Source organism: Pygoscelis adeliae, unplaced genomic scaffold (genome assembly GCF_000699105.1).
Source record: "Pygoscelis adeliae isolate BGI_AS28 unplaced genomic scaffold, ASM69910v1 Scaffold242, whole genome shotgun sequence".
In the NCBI taxonomy this organism is placed as follows: Eukaryota; Metazoa; Chordata; class Aves; order Sphenisciformes; family Spheniscidae; genus Pygoscelis; species Pygoscelis adeliae.
Genome location: NW_008824369.1, coordinates 897,633 through 919,148, shown reverse-complemented (window position 1 = coordinate 919,148; position 21,516 = coordinate 897,633). Strand labels below are relative to the sequence as shown.

At 35.9% G+C, this 21,516-nt stretch overlaps 1 protein-coding gene across 1 annotated transcript in view; it reads right to left on the bottom strand.

The window, feature by feature from the left end:
• Positions 1-21,516, bottom strand: part of TRRAP (transformation/transcription domain-associated protein) — a 101,664-nt gene that overhangs the window by 52,617 nt on the left and 27,531 nt on the right. Inside the window, 22 exon segments of the mRNA XM_009320003.1 lie at positions 1-202; positions 2,297-2,443; positions 3,725-3,835; positions 4,027-4,161; positions 4,245-4,403; positions 5,294-5,500; positions 6,087-6,353; positions 6,991-7,119; positions 7,539-7,737; positions 8,024-8,205; positions 8,615-8,779; positions 9,144-9,263; positions 9,600-9,719; positions 13,579-13,647; positions 14,404-14,574; positions 16,032-16,153; positions 16,602-16,698; positions 17,859-18,020; positions 19,027-19,287; positions 19,963-20,160; positions 20,297-20,514; positions 21,295-21,494. The exon segment at positions 1-202 is cut by the window's left edge and continues 12 nt beyond it. Of these exon segments, the coding sequence (XP_009318278.1) occupies positions 1-202; positions 2,297-2,443; positions 3,725-3,835; positions 4,027-4,161; positions 4,245-4,403; positions 5,294-5,500; positions 6,087-6,353; positions 6,991-7,119; positions 7,539-7,737; positions 8,024-8,205; positions 8,615-8,779; positions 9,144-9,263; positions 9,600-9,719; positions 13,579-13,647; positions 14,404-14,574; positions 16,032-16,153; positions 16,602-16,698; positions 17,859-18,020; positions 19,027-19,287; positions 19,963-20,160; positions 20,297-20,514; positions 21,295-21,494 (3,641 nt within the window).

Here is a 21,516-nt window from a genome sequence, read left to right as displayed (position 1 = left end):
GGAAAATACCCATCAAGCGAGAAAGCAAACTGTGGACTGCTCTCAAAACCTTGGTGTTTCCACAAGTCATGCAAGCTGCTACGCCTCGTTGCAGGGGTTTGAAGCTGCTAAGGATAGCAGGGGGCTGCAGTACAGTTAACAGGAAACTTAAGACCTCTAAGCCAGTGCAAATATTGGCAAAGTTGGCCTGATTGGGTTGTTCCTAAAGAGAACACATACAAAAATGCAGTGAGTGGGGGAAGTCACACAAGTATTACACAGATTAGTAAGTCCAGATCAAATCTGTTGAAAACATGTAATAAAGTTGAGGTTTCTACACTAGTGATGTTTCAACGTCAATCTTTTGGATAAGTCATGCAATATAGAACTGTAAAATACAAGGCGCTATAAAATCTTTAACCATAAAAGTGTTACTGAAGCATTTACAGTATGTTCCTTCTGATGTTTTTTGTGGTCCTCAGTTTTGAAAGTTGCCCGCAACCTTGCTGATTAGAAATGCTTTTGACAGAGGATAATTTATCTTTTTGTCAACATCTTTCAGAGACAGGCCTTCAGTGAAGAGCTAAAACAGCATTTTACAATGTTATAGCTTAAAGGTTAGAAAAGGGTATATGTGGAACTAAAGAACAAAAAAAGGAAATAAAATATTCCTAGACATGTCTTTGTAAACCTACAAAATGATCATTAAGATAGCAATTTAGTCCGTTTGCTGCAGAAGCTTTATTCTTTTTTCTGAACCTCCTGAATAACTGATGCCACATAGCACAAAATAAAGATACAAAATTCCTGTTCCAGAGGGCTTGTATCCTTGTATTAAGTAAACATCAACCACATCCACCTTCTTCAGGCCTGAGGGGTGGTATGGTTCGTTTGTTTTGAGGTGGGGGAAGGAAAAGTGGAGTGGGCTAGGTTTTGATTTTGGTTCGCTCTTAGATGCGGTGCACTTTGTCCACCTTCCTCAAATTCATCAAAGATGATAAACTGAAAGGCTTAACTGAAAGGCAGAAGGAAAAGATAGCAGTTCACGTTCTGGAAGCATACGAACTCTCTGAATTGCACTCTCTAAAGTTATTTTTACACCTCCACAATCTTCCCCTCTGTTCCAGAAAAGAAGGGCAACAATGGTCTGTACGTAACACGCAGCTCCTCTTCAGCAGCCAGCACGTAGACACTCACAACTTCCTCTGTCTTCAGTGCAGAGGAATCACTTAAAGTCATGATTTTCCTGAAGTCATACTGCTGTTACTGCACAGCCGCCATCACTTGGCACTTAAATACCTTTGCAATTGTTTAAGTGAGGTGTAAGTGAGGAAGATGAGTAGGAGGTAATCCTTGTGCAACAATGGTTGGAATTGACTGCAGTTCTTCCTGTTGTAGGCTATCAAATGCCATCAACAGGAAAAAAAAACATGAATTTTAATGGCAATTTTCACTCAGGTTGCACACTACTTGGGAAAAGATGAGTAAAGCAACAAACATTAGCTCCCTGGAGCACTATCAATGCTTGTAAACCCAAAACAAACGGAGCCACATCAAAAACTCCTCCAACAGAAGGAGAGAAAGATGAAAGCCGATACTTGCCCTTTCAAGGACTATCTCCATAAAGACAAGAGCATTATGGAAGTATAGCACATTTAGATCAACATTCGGAAAAAATGGGCCACAGTGAATTTTCATGTAATCTTAGACATTTTAAAGTTTCCAAAAGTAGGATATATTACACCTTTATTCAAAGAAACAGACAAGTGACATCAAGAGAGCTCCTAAAAATTTAACACAGTAAGAGTTGCTAGTCTGTTAGATAGTATGATACAAATACAACAGGTGTAGAAAAACTTATTATATGGCAAAAAACATACAAATAGCATACAGATGATACACAAAATATGTTGTATCATCAAATACAGGAAGCTAGCCTTTCAGTGAACTCCATGTTACCATAATGTAGTCAGAAAACTAGAAACCAATAAAATCAATTTGTAAAACTTCTACTAACAACAAAAAAAAACCCACACCAACAAATAGGAAATCCAAACAAGCAAACTACAACCTATTTCAAAATCAAAGTCATATAGGAAGTTACTAAACCTGCTCCTAAGTCTATTTTAATATTTGTAAGTACTGCAGCTATACAAATTATAACCACTAATGCAATTCAGATATTTAACAATTTATGTATTTCACTACAAAGAAGAAAATATTAAGACTGTAAAAATCAGTATCCAGATATCGTTAGTATTCAATCAAATATGTGCTAGGGAAACCTAAAGACCTACAGGACTAGAATGTTACCTACCACAGTCATTAGCAGCTTATCAAACCACTGCAACTTCAGTTCTGATTTTGGCCACATGTCTGGTCGTAAAGCTGTTTTCAGAAGGTTGACACAGCGGCGAGACAGCAATTCCCCAGGAGATCCAGCAGTGTTTGAGTTGTCATTTACCTAGCAATTAATCAGAGTTAACAAAATGACACACTTTTGTAACCAACTCATTAATTTATTATGCATTCCAAGCAAGCATATAATTTCTTATTTATGAAATGGATGAGCTTAAGTAGTTTTACCAGTACAGTCACGGAGTATTTAACTGCATAAAAAGCTGACAACTAATAGCAAACATCAGAACTGGTGTCTAAACTGCTAGCTAATTACCCAAATCTCCCATCAAAGGTATATTAAAAAAAGTTTAATCCCATACGTTACTACTACAACTCTGAAAATGCTCAAGATGGTTAATCTTTTCTGTTTGCAAGGTATCCATAAACATACGTAGCCCTTTACTCAATTCATCTTTATACTTCAAGAGCACGTCTGTTCTGTGCAATGGACTGTGGTGTATAAAATCCCATGTTACTTACCAGCTGACTCTGCTGCAGAAGCAGAAGCCACAAAGTTTGTCAGCTTTGAGCTACACTCAGCTAATTTTCCCCACTCTAGAAAAGTTAATTCTTAAAAAAATCTGGTGAAAAGCTTTAGTTCTACATGCTGCATGAAAAGAAGTAATTCCACGTATTTGATCTTGAAAATACAATTACAATCGTTATCCTTAGATACATAATTGACATAGTCTTTCCCTGTTAAACTCTCTAAATATTCTTCATTGTTTGAGTAAAATGTTCTTGCCATTTAATCTAGGCAATAGAACAAGCATACTTTGCAGCATCAGGCAAATATATAAATGAATTAAGAAAAAACACTATAGGAACTTTTTGAAGTCTTTGCTTGGCTCCAGCCAAATTCTACGAGTCACGTTTATTTCAATCATGTCACTCCTGATATAGTACTCGCTTGAAAAGAGAAAGTAAAGAAGAAACAAAATGCTAGAAGTGATCAACAGCACAGTAAAATAGAGACTTTCAATTTCAAAATCTGGATTGCAACCGTTCACATTTAAAGTTTTAATTTCAAAGTGCATGCTCCCTGCATCAAGCTATAAACTTACCATGCCAACAGTAAGAAGCTAAAGCATACCTCTCATGTATAATATCCATCATTTGTGAAATGAAAAACATGCAGAAACTGGTTATCAATTTCTTTCCTCCTTAAAATAAAAACATTTTACTGTTTGTACAATTTTTCATTAAAGTTTCTAACCTTTCAGCAAAAGAAAGTATACAAACACTAGAGTAATCCAAGCATAAGAGGACTCCTATGAAAAGAGGGGTTTACGGTTTTGGCTACTAATGCCACATTGGTATTTGCATATCAGAATAAACATACTACCTGGCAAGCAATTCTAATCAAGAAATTCACGACTGTATCTGTATGCTGCTTGTCAATCGGCTTGGAAAGAAGTGCATCAGCTCCTGGCAAGGACTGGCTACGTCCAAATACCTGCACACATACAAAACACAAAAACCATAAGCAACATTGAAGAAGGAAAACAACAAGCAGAAGAGATTTAAAATATTTTCTAAAAGTATAATCTTCAAATCAGGGAGTTTTGAGTTATGTGGAAAAAACAAGTAAACTAAATTGCAGGTTATAATTTCAGAGTCTCTGAACAAAACCTGAATTTTTCTTACAGCACTTATAGCTCCTGTAGCTGTCCTGAATCGTTTTACTTCTTGGCCAGAATCAACAGACAATCCTCTTTTAACAGCAGATGAGGCAGAACTTGCTCCTTCTCCACTCGCACTTGAATCCATATCTGAATCTGGCTGAAATATCAGCAATGTGCATGTTAAAAAAGCATTTAACTGTGTAACAGTTCAATCTTTACCAGTTTATTTAGCCTTCCTACCTGCTGGTCTTTAATTCTTTGCAACTCCCATTTAATAACTACTTCAGCAAGATCCACAGCTAATTTTCTTTGCTCTATTGTAACACTGGGAGTGAAGCCCAGTCTCTGCATGGCACTAACCATATGCTGAACCAAGTGATGTCTCACTGGATAATAAACCTGAAAAGATGGTTTCACAGTCATGTTAGCCATTAACCAATAAAATTCTACACAACTACAGAGCCGAAATAAAGCAAAACGGTAAAACAGTCTTTAATCCCAAAGTTTGCTAAATCTGGACCATGTTCAAATTTTGCAATCCAGAAGAGTAACTGGTGCTTTGAAAATAAAATTTTGGCTACAATTTTCAATAGTGACTATTGATTTCATGAACCCAGATGAAGATGTTCTTTTGAAGATACATGATTTTTCTCAAGGACCAATCATTCCAGTTTTTGCCAATCCTTTGAGAGAGCTACAACTCACATTTGAACACACTCAGATATTTTTTCAAAAAGCACTGAGGCATCGATTCCTGAAAAGTGACTTAAATGCATATTAGCTAGCTGTCACTTTGGATCATATTTTAATACGTGTTTTCAAAAATGCTCCTATATTGACATTCTGCAGCATTCCTCCATTTGTTTAATGTTTCCCAACATATATGAGCTGGAGATAAAAGTTACCTAGTTAACTCCACAGAATATACAAAGTCAAACAATCAAGGATTACTGGAGGACAGAAAAGAATATGGTTCTGCACTTTTTTTTAACAACTCTTAAAGAATCTTCACAGCTCTGTTAAAGAGCACTGGTAATGCACGTGCAATGAATTAATCTTGCAGACTTTCACTTAACATTTTGAGTTCTAACTTCAATCATGATAAAGCTTAATAAGTGGTTTGCTATTTAATTTTAATAGCTGTTTTCAGTTTTAAATAAATACCTTTGCAGACAGCTGATGCCTTTTGAAGCTAAACCATATAAATCAGATTATGTTATTTCCTAATCAAACTGCAGTTTACCTCCTTGGTATCTGAGATAGACTACCAGAATAACTGGCACAAGTACCTTGAAATGTTGTACTATCAGGTGCAAAATATGTACTAGTTGGGGAACTGTATGACCCTCTTCCACAATGATTTTTCGCGTCCAGTGAGTCAGCATCTGATGTCCATCCTCCATGCGAGCAGGCACAGCTGGAGTCAGAATAGCCATCGCTTGCCTGACAATAGCTCGGGCCTCCATCGCATGAGCTTTTAGAAGACTGTGAAAAACCTAAACAGCAAAGTTTCTGATCAACATTAATATTATACATATTTATAAATAGAAAGCATTTATAAAAGTAAGAGAAACTACAACATACGTTTTCTCAACAACATGATTTTTTCCTAAAGGCCCGTAATTTGGTAAATATATGATGATACTTCATCAGATGTATACAGCGTATACTTCTACCTCCCTTACATTCCCTTTTTCTTCCTCCCTCTCCACTGTCCAATTTGAAGTTTTCCTTTGGTCCCCACATTCTGTCTCAGCTGAAATGTCTGTCTCTTTTAAATGAAGAAACATTACCAATTTTGTTAATTTAACCAAAAGGACTTTTCATTGTCCCATTTACCCTCTCTGTTTTCACTTATCTTCAAACTTCTTTCTATACTTTCCTATCCCCAAATAAATTTATATTAATATTCGGCTTCCTGCTTCTGTATTTGTTTGTTGCATATGAATTTAACTGTTCCTTGTATACTAAGTATCCAAAACTACTGTGCACCCTCTACTCTGCATTTTAAAATAAAAGAAAGCACACTACAGAACTTATCAACATCCCTTAAATGTATGAATACATGCCCATAGTCAATACCTGCAGAACTATCTTCTTATGTATGGCAAATTTTGCAATGATGTGTGCCAAAAGCAAATGTCCACTGTATTTGCATGCTGGGTCCACACATGCCTTGGACAAGAGGCAAGGCCAAGCAAATGTCATTAGGCGTCGTAGTTTGCTGTTCCGGTTTTTGTTATTGTCATGAATGTGATGTGGAGCGTGCTCAACCAGAAGCGTGGCAAACTGCAAGAGATATATCCTGAGAGAATCCAGCATATCAGCCTGTTTTTCCGGATCAAGTACCTAGTCCCAGGGATGATCAAAGAGGAGAGGAGGAAGGTGAGAAAAAACAGAACAAAACAAAAAACCCAACTTTATTATCTATAAAAGCAAAGTCCTAGTTTTTTTTGCTTTTTGAGTATTTTTTTAAGACTAGTAACTATAACCACATTTTTGATTCAGTTTAGTACCCACAAAACAACCTCCTGAGGTGGCAACTTTTAAATAATGAGCACATCTAGGAACTTCCAAAGTGCTAACCTATTAAAAAAAAATTTAAAAAACCAACCCTCATCTTCAACATCATCTGCTTTATAACCGCTAACTGGTTCAATGAAACCGAAATGAATGACAAAGATAACAATGTTCAGTCATGGTGAGCTTTGCTTGTGAAAGAGACTAGAAATAGGCCTTATATGGCTGTAATCCCAAAGACAGACATTCAAGTTAAAGAGATATCATAAACCAAAAATTGTAGTCCAATCCTACTGATGACTCATGGATCTCACAACAGTTCAAAGTTATGATGTGATTTGATATAACAACTGGTCATAGTATTTAGAAATAGCACAGCTAATTCAAATCAGGATTGAAAAGCCAAATGAGAGGAACAACTTTTTGGTTTACTTTTCAATGCTTTAATGTAAACAAGGACTGTTACCTTTGTTATAAAAACGCTGGTGATGCTTTCTGGGTTATCTCCTTCTGGGTTTGGGGGTCCCAACAGCTGTTCACCCTCTCCCTTTTCAAAACTGTACAAGAAGGCAGGATTCAGGATATGTTGCAACACCTACAGAATATAAACAAGAACACAGTTATACTCAACTATCGGATTCTTCTAATGGCAGTCAACATTCAAGTAATTTCACATGCAAACCTGCATGTTAGACGCACTCACTGCATTACGAAAGGAAGCTATAAATAAAACCTTAAGAAACAGATACACACAGATTTCCCACCCCCCCCATTTCCCCCTTCCAAGGGCAAAGATTCTTAGAAAGTGTAAACTAAAGTAGTCAGCACTGAAAGCAAGATGAATTGCTGTCTCTGTTTATTATCGCTCTTCTTCAGGTATGATATTTTCACCTAAATGGCTCTGCCAATTATCAAACTCGTTGACATTTAAGTAAGAGAGTTTTGTTGCCCTAGTTCCCAAGAAGAAAATTAAACCTAAATACCAGGCTGCTTTGATTTAATTGCTTTAGTTACCTTGGCTTTCAGCTCATCTCCAAAGTTTGGGTCATTGAAGTCTACAAACCGGAAGAACAACGCTCGTTTTTGGGGAATACTGTAGTTTTTAGGGATCTCTTCTTCCATGTATTCCTTTAAGAAAGTCATATTGCAGAGAAATCGACCCGTGAAAGCCCGAAGCAACTGGAAGAGCAACTCTATATCACCATAATTCCTTCTGTAAAAACACATAACATAAAAAGCTTCTGTGAAAAAATACCCAACCAAACTACTATGCTGATGACTTGATGAAGAAACTAATCTTGGTTTTAAATGAGCAGAGAGCCAACAGCAGGCAGTACTAGAGGCATGGGTTTAGAGCTAATGTCAGTATTATGAAACATACTAAACTTTCTCTTCAATAAGTGCAAACCCTTTTTAGTACCCCTGTATACCTTTACAGTATTTTCAAAATTTAAAAAAAAAAAGTACGCAAGCTATAGAAAATAAATGTTTTTACGTACTTGCAGTAATTCAGTAAGCAATACGCTAATAGCTTAGGTTCTTTCCAATTTGTCGCAGCCATATTCTCCTTACGATGTCTCTCCTGAAAAGCTTCACTCACCCATACACGTTTCAGCTGATTCACCAAGGAATGTTGATTTGCTAACCAACATTCATCATTCTTAACAATAATACTTATGATCTGTCAAAAGGAAAACAAGACAAATGCACAGTCAACATGCAGTAGATCTGTCAATAGAAACAATAATATAAAAGCACTTCTTTAAGGGCAATTAAGAGTTCTAAAATATTTAAAAAAAAGGGAGTCAAATGAAAACTAGTTTAGATCAATTTTTAAAGGAATTTCTGTTTTTTTTAAAAAAGGTTGTTGCCATGTTTTCCTCTTGTATCTTACTTGATTAAAAAAAGTATAGTTCATTTGAGTCTCTTCCCTTCCTAGAGTGACTGACTACAAACACTTTACATTTTTACAAATGTTTTTCTACGAGCTGTAATACATACACACACACTTGAAAGCCTGTATGTAACAGGCCTGTAGCTAAAGAGGTTTTAACTACCTAGTGCAGAGACAAACAAGAATAAATGAATACCTTGATAGCCTGAAACTGAAGATCGAGACGCATTGTGGTAGTGCTTGGAGAACCAGGTCTAACGGCTGCTTGGGTACCAACAGGTAACAGCAGAGTGATAAATCGGTTAGGATTAGCTGCTAGTACATCTCGTAGAGGTTTGGCATCTTTATGTTTTAAGAAACTCTGAAGAAGGGGAAGAAATAATTTTAATAACAACTTTTAAAAACAAAAATACCAAAAGGCTATATCACCCTGTAGGTTTTATATTCCTCACTAAAGTTGCAGAGGTTATATTTCACATATATAAAAATAACCTCTACAACTTCAGTAATAATCCTACATGATCTGGAAAGGTATAAAAAAAATAAAAAACATCTCAGGACAAACAATTACAAAACAGAATAGGCACCCTACAGTCAGAGTAAGACCATGATTACAGACTACAAGGTCATACAGGGAAAAAAAGATGGAAAAGATTAAAAACTTTTTGTTCATCAGATTTGTGAAGATGAGGGCTTTTTCCTGCTCCCTTCTCCACACAGCTTACCATAAACATTCTGCTCCACTGTGGATCATTTAAAGTGGCTTCCATCATGAACAGCTCCACAGTCTGGGATGGATGACGTGTCAAAAATTTTATCAGTGGTTCCCTGAATGGACTGCCAGCCTGAAAGAGTCATAAAGCTTAAATGAAAAATGCAGACTACAGAGTATTTTCTACTAATTTACTAGCACTCAGAAGAATACATTTGATTTGGCATTTATGCAGATACAAAACGTTCAGGACTTCTACGATGAGAATTTATTGACAATTTCAAAACTTCATTTTTAAGAGTCTAAGACAAACGTTAACACCTCCTAAAAGGCCTGAAGAGCATATTTATTTATTTATTTATTACATCAAATGTCCCCACACCATGATTAAAATATCATAATTATTATGTACTAATGTTTAAAAATACTATAAAGCAAAAATATCAGCAATGTTAACTTCCACTTTTACCTCAATTAACATTGCTCGTTCTGTTTTCATAACAACTTCCAGCAGAGGTTTAACCAAAGTCTGAGGGGCAGCTGGGATCAGATGGAATAAATTTATAATTGCTGAACAAATCTTCATTTCCTACAGGTAAAAAGAAACACAACTAAATTAATATTACCAGCTAAATACATAAAAACAGTATCACGCATCCTACCTTTTTTTATCCTCTCTATATTAGCATAGAGAGCAACCAAATGCAAAGGGTTAACATATACACAGCATCTACTTACCATGAGGTATGGAGAAAATTGCTGTTGTGGAAGTCTGCCCTTCCCCCCCTTGTAATATCATGGTCTAATTTTATTTTCTTTGTCAGTATAGTGGTGTTTTACAGGTAAGAGCTAAACACTGTGTAATGATAATGGTGATGGGGTCATTACTGAGTGCTCACTGCACTACACCAAGTGGCTCATGCATCAAAAAACGAGACTTTCCTTTCTAAACAAATTTCTCATATACAACCCACAACCCCAGACTAGACATGAAGAAAAAGAGACAGCTTTCTCACAGCACTGTTCAGTATATCTTGCAAATAGCTGGTTACTTCAAAGAAAAAAGTCAGCTCTGTTCTCCCACTAGAGAATAAATTCTTCTGAAGTCTAAAATAATTTTGTGTTTTTCTTTCATTGTGTAATTTAAATGAGGACTATATTTCAGTTAACCAGAGTGTGGATTTTCACAGTAAGAAAAGGGAAAAACAAAACAAAACATCCACTCTCATCACCCCTCTAAACCCCATTTCTAGTATGCAGTATACAAAAGAATATGAGCAAGTGCATTGCACTTCCTTAACTGAATTTAAACACAAAATATTAGGCCCCACTCCTTTAACATGATCTGCCTAGACAAACCCCCACAAGACTACTCTCATGGATTGAAGTTCAGGACTGAGAACAAGTATAAAGTCTTTTGAAAGCACTTATGCCTTCACAGAAACTAGAAATCCTGCTCTTCCTAGTACAAACATGCTTAACATCCCTAACAGCAATGTTATCAAAACAACTCTGCCACAGACAAACAGAAGACAATTCACAGCACTGCACTCAAAGGCACAATGCACTCTGCCCAAAACACAACAATAAAACTAACAAATCACAGTTTAAAAAAAAGAAAAAACTAAAAACAAACAAAAAACCACAACAACAAAGAACTTCCTGGTGCCTCCACTGAGTTTCTCACCTCTACCCCTTCCGCAGCAGGCTGAACCAAAACAGAAGTCACAGCATGAAAAGAAAAAGCCCACAAAAATATCAAATAAATTAACAAATCAGTATATGCTGTTCTTCAGGTTGCAGTCAGAAACTGACTTCAGTAGGGTTATTTTCTCATCTCAGACTGAAAGAATAGAGACAATGAGTATCTCCCATGCTCTGAATTGCTCTCTCCTAAGAATTAGGATGAAAAGCATCCTTTTTTCTACTTGTACATTGTTTAGACAGAGCTTCTCAAATATTTGTACTGAATAAAAAGATACTAGAGAATATTAAGTCAGGGAAAACAATATTTAACATCTTCAAAGACAAATTTATCCAGCATCAATTATGAAACCACTTTCAATTCTTGAACCACCAAGTCATAAAGTCCTTCTAATAGAATTTCCACCATGGTGCCAATGTTCATGAGAGGGACAGTCAGAAGCAACCACCTCTTCAAAGCTTGTTTTTTCAACTACCAGACACAACCTAAAAAACACGTCTTTCCTTGGGGAAGCAGGGAAGAGAGGAAGAAGGGATTTAAATCAAAGATTTTGCTCATTGCACCAATGAATTAGATCTTAATCACCACTTAATAAGTTATGTTTTAATTTGTTCATTTATCTAAACAGGCAAGTCACAGTTCAGGAACATAGTAGGACTGTCATAAAATTATTTAGGTGAACAAAGAGCTTAGTTATTCTGGGATCAATGTAAGTCTTTACAACAGTTGTTAATTATTATGCAGCATTTTTAACTGAGATGTCTGAAGTTTTTAGTTTGTCTAGAATTGCTATTTACATATGAAAACTCATTCCATAGACTTTTGAACTGTTTCATTAAGAAGCCTTGCTGACTAGCCACTACCTGCACTGTGCTAGAGAACTGCATAACAACACCAGCATCACCATCAAATGCCACCTTCATAATGTGCCTCTCGAAAAAGATGAAAACTCTTTAGGTCAAAAGAATTATTGTAACAGTGCTCTGTACCGTTTCAGCTAGCAAATATAAGGCTTTCCTGACCAATTCCATTCTCCACTGCGTGTTTACCATCTCCTAGATCTAACCACTCACTCAGAGTGATGCAACCAACTCCAATAACACTCCCCAACAGTGCTTTTAAGTGAATACCTCAGATTTTGGAATCTCACTATGGTCAAGAAGAAATCAGAGTAAGTGAAAGGCCAGCTACAGTAACTCTGACCACCAGTTTCACCATCCTAGTTTTTCCACATTTAGAAGATACAAGTACAGCAATAGCACACTGTACATACGGACATATGAACACAGACTGCCATAGCAATTATATAAAGACACACTGTGCCCTCCTTCGGTTTCCTAGAGTTTTTATTTTTAAGGAAACTGTAGAGCAACAACGGGGGGGAAAAAAGTAATATTTCAATCAGCTTTGCAGTCACACAGTTCTATTTGAAAATGTTTCCATAGACTTCTCTCCTCCCTCAAGATGTGACAGTAGATTCCTTCTCAAGTGTCTGGTGTGCACCTCCCCCTCAACATATGTAGGTTTTAAACCAACACTAAAAAAAATTACAGGTTTAGGAGACTAAACACAGAACTACATAGAAAACATCAACAGAAAACATTAAAAGCAGAAAAATTCACAATCAAGTGTGATGTAGGGACAAGTAAAAACTGTTCTAGAGGTGCCACATTGTGGTTTGAAAGGCTGTTGCTATAAAGAGATCTGCAAGATATCTGTAATCATCACGTCTGAGGAAAACTGAGTCCTGAAAGAATATGAAGGCCTTAGAACTACTCTGACCTGATTAAAATGTGTTAAACTGAAAAATGCAGAGTTTTTAAGTTTAAACATAAGAAACAAATTCTACTCCATTAGAGAACATCTAGGTCAAATACAAAGCAATGATTAAATTCAGATTTAAAAGCTCTCTTTGCAATGACAGGAAAGAGTAATGAAAAGCCATTAAGCCATTTCCATGTTTTGAGGGAAATAAAAAGCCAATCTAATTTCATTCTAATTTGAAAAACAAAGAAATTAATAAAATTCCCCCCAATTTTTTCCTAGTTGCAATAATAAATCTCAACACTTAATATAAGTTATTAATAAAATCTTAATAGAATTATGGGACTTCTGGTAATCTACATGAAACAACACTGAAGCAGGAATTCCCTTCAGTGTCATATTGCTAAGAGCACACAGTGTTGTCATTATGCTGTATAATTTTCCGTTTATAAGAAACTTCATCAGCTTCCCATAGTTCAACATGGAGGCCATTAGTGTGCATGGGAGAGAGGTTTTAATGTGATCTCAACTGGTAAATATTGAACTTGTTTTTCATAAAGTATATTTAAAATTAACTGGGATTATATTATTAGTCTAATTTTCAAAAGACTATGTTATGAACATCAAACATATTAGTGAAAAAAGAGGGATTATGCTGCTGAGCTCATCAGCCATTCCAATGAAGAACAGATTTCTAAGCAGAAAATCCTGAGGAAAAAAAAATAAAAAAATCAATGAACTGTTCCCACACCAACCTGTATAGAACAGGCTTTAAAGTAATCATTGTCAGCAGATAAGAAGCTCCTCTTACTAAGATTTGTAACAAATATTCAATAGACATATAAGTTCATTAGCTTGTAACAAAATATCAGTATGTAATCAGTTATGACAACATTTACAACTGAATGAGTTCTGTAATTCCAAAACATTAATACTATTTATTTCTTGTCTTCCCACATAAAAGCATTCATTAACTTACATTTCCATCACTCCGTTGTCCACCTTTGTGTGTAATAACTACAACTTCCATCCATTTACGCAGGTGTTGCTATAAAGAGAGGATAATTAGTATTATTCTTCTAATTATACTGTTCCATTTTAGCAAGTGACAGCATATGCTGCAAGAAAAGAAGAAGTAGAGGCAGAAATAATTGTTTGAAGTAAACAAAGGGAAAAATGATTAGTTATTTTCATTCCCTCAGATTGAAGAGTTCACTGTTGCTAAAAGTCCTCTCCATATTCAAGAAAGCAGCGGTCAGAAGAGTACATACATGAAAAGGCATAAAAATCTGAAGTCTGATAGGCTTACACTTGTTTAATGATTTGCTTGATATGTACGCATTCAAATATTTAAATATCCATGACAAAAGGATAAAGAATTCACACACACAGTTTAAAAACTGCAAATAAGAAGGGCGACACCTTCCACCATTTTATAGATCAAGAAAACACCAAAACAGACTTAGCCCATGAGGAAGTAAAACATATTTTCAAGGGTTTCCTTAGTGTATTATGCTGCTAGCACCTTGGTTAAGATAAATTTGTCCAAGCAAATCTTAGTATAACTAGGTATGTCTTCACTAGAAAAGAATCTCTCTCTTAACTTTCTGGTTTAGTAGCTCTTTAGAAATTAACTCAAAATGTCTAAAGATTTTTTTTTCTATTAATTGTGAAACAAAAATCTTTTACTTCCAATATATACATCGAATCACTACCAAGTTGTTCTTTGACTTTTCAACAATACGAATATTAGCTAACAGAAAATTTCTTCTGGAAGAGCTAAAGAAAACTTGAATGGGCTTACCATCATCTGATCACAGAATTTATCATTAAAAGAGTTTGGAAAAAGTCTAGTGACAGATGTCAGACGATTCACAACATTCAGTGTCAGACTTCGATAGTCTCCCAACATCATAAGCAATGGTCTCATGTGTGTATGAATTTGATCAACTTCTATGGTAGCTCCCTCCAAGAACTGCAAGAGAGTATAGGATTAAGATACAGACAGAGAGGGGAGCAACTTTTGTGCAAGCATCTTTCTTAAAATAAATTCTGCCAACTTGATTTTCCTTCTTTTATTTTGTACTTTCAGAATTCAATAGCTTGAACAATATTTATTGCTGGAAATACATATAGTGACCAGATGGATTTGGGAAGCACTTAAGTATTTCTGACACACAGTAGGATATTCCATAAAATAATCAAGTAGGAGATCTTAATTACAGAGATTGAAAAACTGTCACAGCTATAAATTAAATATACAGCTATGGACAAACTACTTAGACACCGCTTTATTAAGAACCGACTGTGAACCTGGCTGAAGGCAATAGAGCAAATTTCTATGTTACAATCTGCATGCATCCTGAGTAACATAAAAGGTCAAGAGAACCTGGCTGCAAGCAGCCAGAGAGAGTATTTCCTGTCATAACCAAAACATCCTGTGGGCATGGTTTTATCACAGGAAAAAATGATCAGAACGTCTTATACCAAATGCATAGGTCAGAACAACCCTTATTTGCTCCCTCTTACCTCTCAACCCAACTGTACTGGCAGCAAGCCATAAATAATAAGTACACTCCCTTTCAAGACCAGAGTGACATGAAAAGACAATGTCTGACCTCTAATCAGTCAATGGCCTAAACAAACATAAACCACAGTATTACTATAGTTATATTCCCTGTTACATGCCAGCCAATCTACACATCATTACAAAGAGGCTTTAAGTATTTTTATTATCATTTTCTATATTTAGAAGGATGGTATTAGGCGTATCTACCGGGCAACAAATCATGATGAGAGAATATCCTTTTCCCTGTCCTTCCAGTTTTTTTCACACTAAAACCTAGCATCCACAGAACAGACAGTGTAGTGTAGCACCACGTAAGGATACTAATTCTGACCTTAAACAGTACAGCCACAGTCCTATTCCTTAAGGTAACTGCCATACTGTGATGCAGAGTAACTCTCCTGCATTGCTTACTTTTCCAAAACCAACTATGGCGTCTCTACCACTTCTTTTAGGAACAAAGAAGAAACATGAGAAAAAGCTTTTTACAATAAAGCCGGGCACGCACATTTGCGAAACTGCTGGCAAGGACTGACACCGTTTATTTAGAAAAGAAGATACATTTACAAAGACCAGACAAACAGAAAGACCGAAAGACTGGACAGACAGAAAGACTGAAAGACTTACCATGGTCCTTGTCCAAGAGCTTATAATGCTTAATTTCAACCAGAAGAAATTTTTATGGCTAAGTTCAAACCCCCAAAAAACCACATCTGACAGAAACTTAATTATATTGCTGTCACTAACAAAAACTTAACAAAGCAGCAATTATTTCCTGTAGAGAACTTTCCCAAGAAGCTTTGTAACAAGGAAGTAAAGCAGAGAGAAAAACGGCCTCAAAAGCAAAATTGTTTTAATACACTAACCTTTCTCATGCATGCTTCTCCTGCCTCCTGCAGTTCATTATTTGTTGAATTAAGCGCCTTGAAAAGTGCAGCAATGATTTTCTCTCTCGACTGAGGCAAGTAATTGCAGGCAGCTAGAGCATCTGCAAATATCAAAGTAAATTTATTCTCTTTGTTAACTCAATTTCAAAAGAGAGGGGAAAAAACCCTAATTCTACATTTCTTCTCTTCAAGTTTCTTTTATTTCATCTTAAATTACAGACAGCTAAAGCATAGTATGCTTTGCCAAAAGCAACAGGCATCATAAAATTGTAAAAGAATGGAAATTCTATTAACAGTGTTCTAAAGTTCTCCTAATGCTATAAAACATAGTTAGTCTAAAAATATTTTGGGTTCATTTCAGAAACTAAATCCTAGTCATTAAGAAAGCAGCAATAGTTTCCCATTATTCTCTCCATTAAACTGTGACGTCTAGAGAGCAGTCATCAGTCTTCAAGCGCTCAAGTTTTCTGCTGATCTTGGGAAGACGACTGCCCGTTGCTCACAAGGACACTTATCTACATCAAATTTTATTTAGGAAGTTTTACTTACTTAAGGCTGCAATCCGAAGAGGTACAAGTGATGGAAGACTTTTGTAACAAGGTAGTTTCATTAAGGCAGCATCTTCAGCCTCACACAAATTCAGTAACTAGGGAAAAAAAATAAACAATCATTTTAGCATAGCATTGTGAATCATGTTTGAAATGGTATTATCAGTTACCTTTTGAGTCTTGTTTCCTCAAAGAGCCAAGTTTATGCAAACACATTAATCAACGTCCAAATTTCACCAGCAGGCAAAAATTCTACTCAAAATTAGGGTGTAAGTTCCCATGAAAACTGGTGATTAGCCAGAGGCAAGAGAGCCCATTAGCACTGCCACCAGAGAAAAGTCAGGCAAAAATTAGCCGTTTTGCATTTTGTTGGCCAATACTTAGCTGGTCTATTTGCAAACAGGCTGCCCATGTGATAAAAAAAGTAGGTCTATAGAAAAGCTCGCCTCCTGAATGGCAGTATTAGCACTGAAGATCTTGAGGAAAGGGGTAAGAGAACAGAAGGAGATTAATAGGGAAAAAATGTGGCAAAAATGTCTTCAGTAATGCTAATGGTCATGGGTCACTGCCCAGAGGGACAATTCTCTCCTACAGAGCTCTCCTCTTTGCAGGCGAGTATTTTCAATATTAAGATTCAGACCTTCACAATACCAATATACCACCCTCACTTTTACAGACGTTTTTTGATCTACAGCGCTTTGATTTTGTCTTAACGAAAAAATAGAGGATCCTCTGCATTAACAACTATACCCCATACCTGCCTTGCTAACTGCAATTACTGTTGGTATCAAAGACCTTCTGAACTTATGTTTGGACAAGACAGCTAGGAAACCAAGGGACTAGACAGTTTCTCCAAGTTAAATCTACACACTAGTTTTATATCTGATTTTACTGAAACTGTTAGGGACTCAAAAACCTTAACAAACAATATCTATGTTTTGGTGGTACAACAATTTATGTAATATATATACTGTGCATAAAATAAGACCTAAATATGAAAGTTAGGGCTACTAGACTAGGAGTATAACACCAAAGTTCATTTAATATATTTCACACACATTAGAATATTCTGCTTAGCTCAGAGCTATTATGTTGTAGGTAAAGGCAGACCTCATTTCACGTTTCAAAAGGTGAATTCTTACATTTCGGTGAAAGTTTAAAATGCACAGAGAAAATATGTATTTTTAACAATGAAAGTTCTAACACCATCACTACTTAAGTATCTACATTCAAATATGAGAACATAAAAAGAAAGTACCTCCGTGTAGAAAACCTTGTGTTCCACAACATTTAGATCCATTGTAAACAATCGGGGTTGCAGTGTTGTGCAAAATGTATTTCCCTCCATCAGGCCAATCTGGGCATTTGCAGGTTGATGCCTAAGTAAATGTTTTTTAGGAGGAACCATGTCTTGGAGAACCTACACAATGTAAATCAGATTACTGAATTAGCAGCCTATTCAAATGACCCCACAGACCTAGCCACTAAGATGACATCATTAGCCATGGCTGCATGTTTCTACCCATTTGCTATTGTTGCTCCAGATGTACCTCTTTAGAAGTCACTAAGCAAGAAGAAAAGTATTTCTCTGAACTAATTTAATTCACAGTCAGTTAGCAAAACAACTCAGTATCTGTAATTATTACATATTCTCTGTGAATACATCTATGATATTTAATAACTTCACATAATGTTATAAACAACAAAGAAATTCATAGACTTAAGCATTTCAAATGTTCAAGTCAAGAAACAAGAATATTTTAAGCTCCTAAAACATCAGAAAAAAACCAAAAACATTCATGTAAGCTTTTTTTCCATTACACCAACTTCTCACTCTTCCCCACAAACACCTTTAGCAAAATAAGATATCAATTAGGGGGCTTCTCTGCATGTTCCCAAACTACAATTACAACATCTATAATTTCATATGTTGCAGTGGTCCTTGGGGCTTATGTACGTTTACTTGTCTTTCAAGAGAATGAATGCTATTAGCTTTAAGGAGTATCTAGCAAAAAGTTATTTCAATCAGCTTTGATCTTTATAGTCTCTTTCTAGATAGGGAAAGGCACAGCAATATGCCTCATATTTAGAGAATAACACGAAACTGAGGTTTAAAATGCAGTATCTACCTGGCCTAGCCTACGTCTGATTGGTGGTAAGACGAGCAGACCATAATTTCAGGAAGTAAATCAACCTGAAGACACTATAAATACTGGCTAAGTAGTCAGGCACAGCTTGCATGAATCTCTACAGTACTCCAGCCACAGTGTATTTTAGAACATGAAACCTAGCAAATGACAAACATATGCTATCAAAGCACTACGAACTTAATTCACTAACGTGGGAAAATGTACTCAGAAAAGCATTTTGCAAAGCCAAACTGGTAAACAACTTTGAACTCACTTTCAGGAATTATTTCTGCTTACCTCTTTATGTGGCTCCATAATCACCGTGACACTTTTTCCAGTGACCTGTGCAAGTACCTGCAACGAATGCATGGCCTGTTTTCTCACAGTAGAGTTTGGAGAGGTTACTTCTCGAACAAGGTCATGTGTTACATGATGGAAAGACTTTTCCTGTGCTGCTAGGATTTCTTCTGTTTTTTCTTCATCTTTTAAAGGAGTTGCACATCTAATCAAAAGCTGTTCTAATGTGGTCTTTGCCATAGCAACTGCTCCATTGGAAACCTAAGGTAGCATAGATTATTTTTATTAAATAAGTACAGAACAAAGATCACAAATCTACACACTAGTCATCAACAAACTTAGCATTTGATTTTGATGAATCCTCTGCAAACAGCTGAAAACATATAAAGCTTAAACAGAACACATATTCAACTAGTCTTCCCACCAATCATTCCAAAACCATGAGCTGCAACGCAACACAACTTTATAAACGAACTCAAGCACTGGAATCCTTAGCAATGTTGTCACCATATGATTCACAATTGAGAAAAGATCAAGCAGCCGATTCTCTAGGTATCTATAACTACATACAGCTTTTTGATAAGATGAACACCTTTCAAACTAAACACAGAAAGAAGAAAAAAAAACAGTGTTTTTCATGCAAGTGACAGTGAATCTAATGTTCTTTCACTGATCTGAATGTGACCTGTACATTTCTACTCTGAAAGAAGCAAGTGTAATTCCAACAACTTTGGCAAAGTTATGTGGAAAGAAACAGACCTCATTCCTAACTTCAGGTCTTGGTTTAAGTTAAAATGACAAATTCACTCATAACTATCGATATGATACATTCTGAAGTTAAGTAAAATTAAGATTAGCAAGAGTTCAATCTGTGTGAATTTAAGAACAAAATTTTGTCTCCCCCATACTATTTGGTAAAATTCATTCATTAAATACCTCTCCAGTTAGATCCATCATAACAAAGAGAAGTGCCTTCAGGAAAGTCTGCTGATTCTGTAGGACCCAAATTAGTGGCAGTCGTTCCATAAGAAATTTAATTGACACAACACCTCCTAATTTAGCATACCAAGCTTGTTCATAACAGCAGGCACATAAACGTTCCACAATGTACGAAAACAAGGGAAGCTGACAAGCCTGGAAACAAAGAAATGTATCAGTTTGCTTTTTCAGCTCACTGGTAGCCTCCAAAATTTTAGAAGCAAAATTGCATTGGCTGAAACTAGATCATTTAAATACATTTTATATATATATACATATATATATATATTACCCTTTCCTTTGAACCCAAGATAATGCTCGCAACATCAAATATCACTGCTAGAGCCACTTCTCCTATTTTGCAGAGTTCCTTCTCCTCATATGCCATGCAGATTGCTATGGCATCAATAAGCACCAAGGGATCCATGCCTTTTGACCCATTTTCTTCACTATGAAACATGGCTGTGCTTGGCTGGCTTCCAACCTGATAGCACTGCAGCAAAAAAGGACCTGCAATTCGTATTGGGGAAGAAAAGAGAGAGGGGAAAAAAAAGATAAAACAATGGATATTTCAATATGAATAGTTTTTCAATTAGATTTTACTACTCCTCTGACTAGCTGATGGCAAAACCAGTAAGCACTGTGTCTATTTGCATATGAATGGTTTATAAGGCATTCTTCACTCTTAGAAGAAAAAAGATTATATCTACTTGAATATTTTGTTCTGTGTGCTAGACTATGCACTGCAGGAAGATTTAATTAAAACGAATAATCATAAAAATTCAAGTTACATTAATGTGACAATGCAGAGTGATATGCTTATAGTATGTCTTTTCCCAAATTACTTGTCATACAGTCCAACTCCAAACAAAAAGTTTTCTTCACAGATAGAAGACACTGCAGTGCTTTAACGTTTAATTTAGTTCCTCTGATGGTCCTTCAAAACCACAAGTGGAAACAACCTAATTAAAGACCATCTGCAAAAATAACTGTATAATCAAGTTACACAAATGCTCTGGAAGCATAAATTGTTCCAAGCTCTAATTATTTCATTGGCTGTAGCATTTTAAAAGTATTAGGTCATTGATTGTTTGTTAAAAACTTGCTTAATAATTTTTCACTGCTCAAAAGAATTAAAACATAATTCAGCCATCAAACAAAAAACAATATACCTATTCAGAAGCAACTGCAATATCATGACTTTCTTAAAACAAATTACTGTTAGAAAAAGTATAAACTTCTCCACCCCTCTCATGACAGTCCATACGATCTCTATTCCACTTTACTTACCACACTGCTGAGCGACTGCCACCATTGTGTAATGGCGGATTAAGCTGGCTACAAAAGGCAGAGCACTAGGCCTCAGATCTTTGATGACTGCTGACATGAATGCACCTGTCAATGCCTGTTCAAACGTTTTACGAGCTGGAGTATCCTGAGCTTTGTATCGATGTGAAATAATCACACTGGGTATGGACTTCTCAGTAAAACTGAAAGACACAATTAAGTTCA